At 36.7% G+C, this 10,330-nt stretch overlaps 1 protein-coding gene across 1 annotated transcript; it reads left to right on the forward strand.

The window, feature by feature from the left end:
* The first annotated feature begins 2,922 nt into the window (after window positions 1-2,922).
* MUG3 (MuDR family transposase) lies at window positions 2,923-6,274 on the forward strand. The gene is made up of 2 exons (XM_012994516.2): window positions 2,923-3,356; window positions 3,764-6,274. Exon 2 carries the CDS (start codon window positions 3,774-3,776, stop codon window positions 5,937-5,939), a length of 2,166 nt encoding a protein of 721 aa, XP_012849970.1. The 5' UTR covers window positions 2,923-3,356; window positions 3,764-3,773; the 3' UTR covers window positions 5,940-6,274.
* Window positions 6,275-10,330: the final 4,056 nt, after the last annotated feature.

Genomic DNA, 10,330 nt, shown 5'->3' on the forward strand with positions numbered 1-10,330 from the left:
CGGAAATCGGAAATTTCATTCCGATTTCCACCCCTAGTCTTGGCTGCTAAATTACTGTCTCCGGCAGTTATTTAACTGTCGGAGACAGTAATTTAACAATTAATTGACTTTTTTTTTTCTTCAAAAATATTTTAATTAATATTACTGTCTTTGCTACTAAATTACTGTCTCCAACAGTTATTTAACTGTCGTAGAGAGTAATTTAACTGTTAATTGACTTTTTTTTAAATATTTTAATTAATATTATTGTATTTGTTGCTAAATTACTGTCTCCAGCAGTTATTTTACTGTCGGAGAAGTAATTTAACTGTTAATTGACTTTTTTATTCTTAAAAAAATATTTTTAATTAGTATTACTGTATTCGTTGCTAAATGACTGTCTCCAGCAGTTATTTAATTGTCGGAGACAGTAATTTAACTGTTAATTGACATTTTTTTTTTGAAATTTTTTTTCTTAAAAAAAATTATTTTAATTAATATTACTGTCTTCGCTGCTAAATTACTGTCTCCAACAGTAATTTAACTGTCTTAGACAATAATATTAATAATATTACTGTTCGGGAAAATAATATTCGTAATATTACTGTCCCAAACAGTAATATTACTGTCCCAAACAGTAATATTACTGTCCCAAACAGTAATATACTGTCTGAGACAGTAATTTAGAAGTCAAGACAGTAATATTAATTAAAATATTTTTTTCTAAAAAAAAAATTCAAAAAAAAAAAAAAAAAAAGTCAACGCCGGAGACCGGCGGTCAACCACCGGTCAACGGTGGTTGACTGGCCGGAAAAAAAATTCAGGAAAAAAAAATTCAAAAAAAAAAAAAAAGTCAACGCCGGAATCTGGCCGGAAAAAAAAATTCAGAAAAAAAATTATTTTCTAAAAAAAAATATTTGAGGGTAAATGTGATATATTTGTTTAAATCCGGGGTCAATGTGTAATTTTAAGGAGGTTAGAGCATAATGGATGAAATTGATAAGAATTATATTATGGAGGGTATTTTAGACTAAAGACATAGGGATGAGTTTAATTAAGAGACTTTTTTTTTTGTGGACCAAAATGAATTTAAGTCCCATGTGATGAGCATTTTTGCCATTCGCCATTTTATTAATTAAGATACAATGAGCATTGAGTCATTGTATCTTAGCAATTACCATATAATTAAGTGCTTTTGATTTTTGGTAATTGTTAAGATACAATGACCATCTCAAGGAAGAAAAGAAAAAAATAAAAAAAGATGGAACAACTAATTTTGAATTACCACGAAAATGGGTGTTTCAAACCTTTTACTATGATATGGAGACAAATTGCAACAATGTTATGAAATGAAAATGTTTGGATGCAAGTGAATGATTCATATGATGAATTTTGGAATTTAGTTCTCTAAAATATGTAAAATTCATACTCGCCCCCACACACATAATAAGACTGTATTTGGACTGGGTTCGACCCACATCTGAATGTAATCGATTTGAATCGTCGGACCCTTTAACATTTAATATTATTTAATTTTTATTATAATATACTAGTATATTTACAACATAAAAATCTCAAAATTGAAGTACACATTATACAAATTATATATTATGTGAAAGGAATATTACAAATAAATCATTAATTATATTTAAGTGCAACAATTATAAATTTCAAATGGCAGGAACCCAAGTGGTGGTCGACGAATGGTACAAACATTGAAAATAGGCTTAAAAGAGAAGAGGGCAACTTTGAGTGAAAATCATTACTTCACTTATCTTAAAAACAACATTTTTACACACACACACATTATGTAGACACGCTTTAAACGGGTGTGTTCTGGGTCTGAAACCCGTTAAACTGTACCATTGTCATCCCTAGGGGTGTAAATGAGACGAGCCGGCTCATGAGCTTTCGAAGCTTGCTCGAAAAAGGCTCGTACTCGAGCTCACGAGCCCGAGCTTTTCGACGAGTCGAGCTCGAGCTTCATTTCAGTTGTTCGACAGCTCGCGAGCAGGCTCGCGAGCTTTACCTTTTCTCTATATTTTTTAATACATATTAATAATATATAATAATGGATATTAATAATAATAAATAAATAAAGAATAATATTACCTTTTTAATTGAAAAAATAAATTTGATGGATGGATTTTTGGTTGTACCGAGCTTGAGCTCGAGCTCGAGCTCGCGCTCGTTTCGTATACGAGCTCGAGCTCCTTAGAAACACAAGGAGCTCGAGCTCGAGCTAAAATTTATAGGCTTCTCGAGCTCGAGCCTTGGCGAGCTCGAACTCGGGCTCATGAAATAAGGCGAGCTCGGCTCGTTTACACCCCTACTCATCCCTAATAGTAGAAAGGGTGAAAAATCAGATGAATCGAATCGAAATTAACAATTTCAAAAAAAAAAAAAAATCAAATTGTTTTAAAAGGTAAAATAATTTCAATTTTGTTCCAAAAAGATCGAAATTTCCGAAACTGAAATTAAATAACTAGTTTCATTATTGGGAATTTTCGGATCTAGATATGCACGATTTTAATTTTTTTTTTTCTTTATATTTCACCTATAATATAAAATACAACAATATTATTAATCTTGTGCTGTTTTCGAAAAAAATAATCATTTTTTTTCAAAATATTGTGGAAATTAAAATCGGATATGAAACACAATCTCATAATATTCCAATTCCTATCCAAAGAAATTTCGAAGAAAAAAAAAATGAAAAATGAGAATGTTTGGATTTTGAAGAATTGAATTCTAGAATTAAATATTAGAGTTGGTTTATTTTGTAAAGCACTAAAATGATTTTAGGTCAAACTTCTTCTCCTTTTCTCTCTCCTATTTTGTAAAGCACTAAAATATTAGAGTTGGTTTATTTTGTAAAGCACTAAAATGATTTTAGTAAAATCCCACAAAATAAAACATCAAGTGGGGGAGAAGACAAAAAATAAATAATAAAATATAAAAAATAAGAAAGGGAGTAATAAAAAGGGGTAATAGGGTAAAGTACAAAATAGGAGAGAGAAAAGGAGAAGAAGTTTGACCTAAATACCCATCTCCGCACAGCTCGCAACCCTTGCTCTTCTGCCCTTGCCTTCTCTCTTTTCCCCAATTTCCCATTTCTCTCCTTCCTCTTCCCTTTTTACCCGCCACTTCCAATTTCCCGTTACTCTCTCTCTCCAATCTTTTTTGAATTTTTTCTGTGTTTTTGCATCCTATCTTCTGATTCAATTTTCACCAGATTCTTCTACTCCCGACTTTCTTCGTTTGCAGCTAGCTCGATTTTTTTTTTTTTTTTGTTTTTGGAACTGCTCGCTAGCTCTGTCAACGCCACCAACTCTGCAACTTGATGTGAGAAAGATTTCAGTTTTTTCTGCTTTCAGGTATTTTTTCCTTTTTTTTTTTTTTTTAATTTTTAAATTCTGATTTCTCGTGAGTTCTTATTTATCCCTTTTGTTATCTTAATTTTGTGCTTTGTGAATGAAAATCCGATTGTTTGTGGGTGTTTCCGTTAATGGATTTCGTATTCTGTTGCGAGATATCCTTGATTTTGCTGTTTGGTGATTTCAGTAGTGAACTGATTTTTAGGGTTTTGGGGTGTTTGGTATTCTCGTGATTTCAGTAGTTGAGATACTGTGTGATTTATTTACTCTTGATACATCAATTGATTGAAAACAGAATCTCTGCAAACTCGAACATGCCTTAATTTGTTAGATTAGAATTGTGTTAGTAATTGCTTGGTGTATATTATTTCCAGTTATTTCGTAAGATCGTTGTGCCGTGAATACAGGTGTAAAAAAATGTCAAATCACAACAACGTGCTGCTCGGACAAAACAATGCCATACCTCTTAACCGCATCCAGCATGTAGTGCTGAACCGTAACCACAACATGGTTATCGCCCAAAACCATGTCTTGGAAATCGGACAGACGCACGAACAAGAAACCGAATTGGTTCAGACACATGACCAGCAGGTGGACAATGGTGACGAATTCGAACAGCAGAACGGGTTATCAATTGAGGAGAAACCCGATCAAGAAGAGTTGGATATCTCCGACCAAGATGAATTAGCCATTTCCGAAACCCAAGAACTCGACGAAAACATGGAATTAGCAATCCACCACGAAGACATGACCATGGACTCCATGCATGACGACGATGAAATGGGCCTCCACCATGCTCTTGTGCTCACTCCCTCGCACGTTATCCAACAGAGAACACTCGCTTTAACACCCAACTTCGAAATCCACGTGGGCCAAGAATTCCCCGACGTCAGAGCTTGCCGTAGGGCTTTGCGAGACACAGCCATCGCCCTCCACTTTGAGATGCAGACGATAAAATCCGACAAAACCCGATTCACCGCCAAGTGCGCAAACGAATCTTGCCCGTGGCGAATCCATGCTGCAAAGCTGCCCGGTGTGCCGACCTTCACAATCAGGACCATAAACGACAGCCATACGTGTGGTGGAATCGGGCATCTCGGCCACCAACAGGCCTCCGTTCAGTGGGTGGCCAATTCTGTGGAGCAACGTCTCAGAGAGAACCCTAATTGCAAGCCGAAAGAAATCTTGGAAGAGATTCACAGAGTGCACGGTATCACTTTATCTTACAAACAAGCATGGCGTGGGAAGGAGAGGATTATGTCCGCCATGCGTGGCTCCTTTGAAGAAGGCTACCGTCTCCTCCCACAGTACTGCGAGCAAATCAAACGAACCAATCCAGGGAGTATTGCGTCTGTTTATGGAAACCCTGCAGATAACTGCTTTAAGCGTTTATTTATTTCATTCCAGGCTTCGATGTACGGTTTCCTAAATGCGTGTCGTCCACTTCTTGGGCTCGACCGAACATTTTTAAAGAGTAAGTACTTGGGCACGTTGCTTCTTGCTACTGGTTTCGATGGGGATGGTGCACTTTTCCCTTTGGCGTTTGGTGTTGTCGATGAAGAGAGTGACGAAAACTGGATGTGGTTTCTTTCGGAGCTGCATAACCTTCTCGAGGTCAATACCGAAAACATGCCGAGGCTTACGATATTGTCAGACAGGGCAAAAGGCATTGTCAACGGTGTTGAAGCCAATTTCCCCACTGCCTTTCACGGCTTCTGCATGCGTCATTTGAGCGAGAGCTTCCGCAAAGAGTTCAACAACACAATGCTCGTTAACCTATTATGGGAAGCCGCGCACGCACTTACGGTTATTGAATTCGACAACAAAATATTAGAAATCGAAGAGGTTTCTCAAGATGCAGCGTACTGGATCAGACGACTCCCGGCCCGTTTATGGGCAACGGCGTACTTCGAAGGGACGAGGTTCGGACATTTGACGGCTAATATAGTGGAGTCGCAAAACAGTTGGATCTTGGAAGATTCTGGACTTCCAATAATTCAGATGATGGAGTGCATAAGAAGGCAGCTCATGACATGGTTCAACGAGCGGAGAGAGACGAGCATGCAGTGGACCTCGATACTGGTCCCCACCGCAGAGAGGCGGGTCGCCGAGGCGCTCGAGCGGGCCCGCACGTACCAGGTTCTTCGCGCGAACGAGGCTGAGTTCGAGGTTATATCGCACGAGGGGACGAACATTGTTGATATCAAGAACAGGTGCTGTCTCTGTCGGGGGTGGCAGCTTTACGGTTTGCCGTGTGCGCATGCTGTGGCGGCTCTGCTCTCGTGCAGGCAGAATGTGCATCGGTTCACTGAGAGCTGCTTCACTGTGGCGACTTATAGGAAGACGTATTCGCAGACTATACATCCTATTCCGGACAAGACTCTGTGGACTGAGTTGTCGGAGGGAGATGTGGATAAGGTGTCGGAAATGGTTATTCATCCGCCGAAGTCGCTGCGTCCACCTGGCAGGCCGAGGAAGAAGCGTGTTAGAGCAGAGGATCGTGGGCGGACCAAGAGGGTTGTGCATTGTAGCCGGTGCAATCAGACGGGTCATTTCAGGACAACATGTGCAGCACCGATATGAGTACTCTCTCTCTCTCTCTCTCTCTCTCTCTCTCTCTCTCTCTCTCTTGTTGTGGGTAGTTGTTGTTTGGTGATGTAATGAAGTTATGATGCTACAAAAAGAACCTTTTTTTTTTTTTACCTGTGCAGAGATGTTTACGACTTAGTAGCTAAAGATTAATTAGTTGAGGTTGCAAATCATCGTTGTGATTGATTGTCAGATAATTCAGATATTTTTTTTTAGTTTCGTATGAGTACTGTGATTCGGTTGTTTGATTTTCCGTGCCGTGTAATTCTCAATCTTCGATAGTTGTTGTCATACGATTTTTGCAGATATATATTTGTGTTCATTTCGAATTCGATCTTTGTAACTGTTGTTCAAGATTCACAATCATAATAATGCTGTTTATACTCACTTCTCAGAAATTGGTGTGTGTCCAGAAAGAGATATTACTATGAACATATATTAATGTAATGTTTTAGTTATAAGAAACATATATTTATAGACCAATTAATTTGCTATCACAAAATTAGTGCACAAATGAACCAACTATGAGTCGAAAGAAGTTCATAAGTTCTTTCTTGCAAACACCCCCAAAATAGAAAAAAAAAAAAAAAAAAAATTTGAAATTGGTTAATAAAACTAATATTTAATATTTGGTATGCATACAATCATGCTGAGATGTATATGAAAATAAGTAGTAGTATTACAAATACATGGTGATTTATTGGTTGATTATTTATTTGCAAGTGGTGGACTTTTACCAATCATTGCTAGATGTGTGGCAACTTTTGTTGGTGGTGGACTTGCGGAAGAAATGTACAATAAATTTGTGTGTGTGTATTTTAATTTGTGATGTTAGTGAAAATTGTAATCTTGAATTTATTAACAAAATTGCGTTACAGAAAATAGTTGACTGTTTTTTTTCTCTTCTTTTTTTATGTTAAAAACATGCAAGTTATATGCGAATTTAGTGGTCTATATCACGCAACTCAACTACTATTTTAATAGTTGATATTACACAACTCAACTATGATTTTTATAGTGTAATACACAAATCAATTGCAATTTGAGTAGTCTAGTACACAAATTTTCTAGTTGGTTAGATGAATACAATTAAACCCGGTGGAAATAAACAAAAAAATTGTGTGTAATGAGTAATTTGCTATTACAGGGGCATTACTGGGTTATGAAACATTAGGGGTACCCTAATAATAAAAATATGGGTGGATCTACTCGTATTAAAAAAAAAAAAAAAAAAAAGATTATCAGCTAAAAGCCTAAAAACAATTTGGTACCACTTAAATGGTAGAAATATTTCTCATTTTGTTTAAATTACACTAATTTGTAGCGTTTAAAGTTCTTGAAGCCCCCTAGTTGGGTTATTTTGGGACCGAACGAACAATTTTGCCCTTCACGTACTCAACAATACATAAAAGTATGCGCTCGACAACACAAATAAAAGCGTTCTGTAGTACATAGAGAGCTAGGCTAGAGACCTGGCTAGCAACCAATGAACATGCATATCAACAACTAACGCCTAGTTTTACAACACATAGAGACCTTACACAAATAGTTTAGATTGAGTACTATCATTCATTACATGAATAGTTGCATTCATCGACATATAGAGATACCGCCTATGCCCGCTTTTCCGGGGTTCATGAGGGCTGATCCGTCGATGTTTAGTTTGTACCAATTAACCGGTGGAGGCTGCCATCGAAGGCTAATTGTAATTTTGTTAGGTTTAGGTGGTATATTAGGGATGAAACTATTTTTCACAAGAAGCCAGATTTGGTTTATATTTATTGGAATATTATGAAAAATAAAGTTGTTACGAGCTTTCCAGATAAACCAAAGGAGGGTGTAAAGTTGGTTCGGATAGGTCTTGTATTTTTTCGAAAGGGCATATGCGAGACTACAAAAATGAGAAGTAGTTTCAGAGGGAACGTGTGGGAGTTTGCGGATTAGAGGTTGAAGTTTATGGCATTGGAAGAAAAGGTGCGTGATGATTTCGGGGTAGGTTCCACACAACGGGCATGTATTTATTCTTAACACTTTTCTTCTATAAAGGAAGTCGGATGTAGGCAGACAATTATTCGAGAGTTTCCAGAGAAAAAATTTAATACGCGGACTTACCGTGGACTTCCAAATGGTTTACCATGGGAGAGAAGGAGTAAAGCTTGAATGTTGGTCATTAAATAACCAAAGGTAGGCACTTTTGAGGATGAATATGCCATCTTTTGTAAATGCCCATTTAAACGTATCTTTACAACGATGTTCGGGTATATGAATAGCCAAAATCTTGTCAACAATATATTGGGGTATAAAACTTGAAACACAAGTAAGATCCCATGATTGATGAATCGGGTTGATAAGATTAGAAACTCTAAGATTTACTAGATGATCAGGGATGCAAGAAACATAATCGGCTATTATGATATTATCAATCCATTTATCTGTCCAGAAATTGATTTTTTCGCCATTGCCAACCAGCCAAAACCGACATTCTCTCAGTTTATGAATACATTTATATATTGATTTCCAAATACTGCTATGGTGTGGTTTTGGTTTAGCTACGTTGGAAATGGTATTTGTTGGGTAGTATTTGTATTTCATAAGTCTGGTCAAAAGAGATGATGGATCGGTGAGAAGTCGCCAAGCTATCTTGAGGATAAAAGCATTGTTTAGAACGTGTAGGTCGCGAATACCGAGTCCTCCTTTGGTTTTGGGCAAGCAAACAGAATGCCAGTTTACAAGACTTTTTCTGTGGGATTGAGATGTAGAGTTCCAAAGGAATTTTTTGTTAAGGGAAGAGAGTGTGTTTATGGTAGCTGCTGGAAGTTGAAAAGTGTTCATGGTATAATTAGGAAGAGTATTTAACACATGCTTAATAAGCGTACATCTTCCAGCGTATGACAAGTATTTAGTGTACCAATTAGAAATTCGAGATTGAGTTTTGAGAATTGTATCAGAAGGTTGTCTTTGAGAGTCGGTTAATAATTAATGGGAGACCAAGGTATTTTTCACCTGTATTACCAGCTTTTATATTAAGCTGATCACAAATGGATATTTGAATTGTACTATTAGTATTTTTGGAGAAAAAAACTTTGGACTTATGCCAACAAATATTGAGACCAGATTCTTCTGCGAAACGAGAGAGAGTGTTTTGAATAAAATCAACAGATTTTTGATTTGTTTTAGAAAATATAATACAGTCATCGGCAAAACACAAAATGGGAATAAAAGGGCCATTTTTACTAGATTTAAGAGCATCAAATTGATTGTTAGTCTGTCCTTCAACAAATTTTTGAACAAGAAAATTCAAAGATAAAATAAATATGTATGGGGATAGGGGGTCACCTTGCCTAAGCCCACGTTGGGGTTTCCAAGGTTGTGAAATGAATCCATTCGTAGAAAGGGTGAAAGATACAGATCGTATACAACCCATAATCCAGTCGATCATTGGGGATGGAAAATTGTATTTGTTCAGGACAGTACTGATAAAACTCCATTCCAGTTTATCATATGCCTTTTCAAGATCAATTTTTAGGGCCATGTAAGAAGTTTTAGATTTTTTGGATTTCATAGTGTGGAGTAGTTCGTGAGCCATAATAATATTATCACCAATAAACCGTTTGGGAATAAAAGCATTTCGGAAAGGGGATATTAGAGTGTTCAAAATCAGGCGGAGGCGATTAACCAAAATATTTGAAATAATCTTATACAGTACGTACATTACAGAGGCTTATAGGCCGGAAATGGTTGATGAGATGTGGGTTGTTATTTTTAGGAATAAGGATGATCCGGGTGTTGTTAAGATAATGTGGCATGTTATTAGTTAGAAAGAAATGCTGGATAGTATCTGTAACAGATACCTTTAGAATATCCCAGTATGTTTTGAAGAAAAGGCCATTTAGTCATCGGGACCAGGCGCTTTGTCCGATCCAATTCTATTTAAGGCGAGCCAAATTTCACTATCGGACACATTATTTATCAAAGAATTGCGGGCGGTAGTGGGAATTCTTGGACAGTCAAGGTCACAAAAGGTATGTGTGCGAGGATTATTTGAAGTGTAGAGATTGGAAAAGAAAGTAACAAAGTAGGTTTGAATTTCTTTTAGGTCATAAATCCAATTTCCAGATTCAGTTTTTAGACTTTGGACCATATTTCGTTGTTTCCTATCTGTTGCAAAAGCATGAAATTTTTTTGTATTATTATCACCATCATGTAGCCACGCAACCCTTGATCGTTGACGCCAATATAATTCTTTTTGGGCGAACAGCTTTTTGTGTTCAGTTTTAAGAATATTAAGTTTATTGTGAATCGAGTCAGAATAACAGTTATCAAACTCAGAAGTAGCTTGTTCTATAAGTTCTGTAGTGGTATCTATTTTCCTATCTATGTTGCCA

This window comes from Erythranthe guttata, chromosome 2 (genome assembly GCF_056151865.1).
Source record: "Erythranthe guttata isolate IM_541 chromosome 2, IM_541, whole genome shotgun sequence".
NCBI lineage: Eukaryota > Viridiplantae > Streptophyta > Magnoliopsida > Lamiales > Phrymaceae > Erythranthe > Erythranthe guttata.

Bases quoted from the DNA above. Each gene is read 5' to 3' on its own strand.
- MUG3 (XM_012994516.2), top strand. From the start codon at position 3,774: ATGTCAAATCACAACAACGTGCTGCTCGGACAAAACAATGCCATACCT.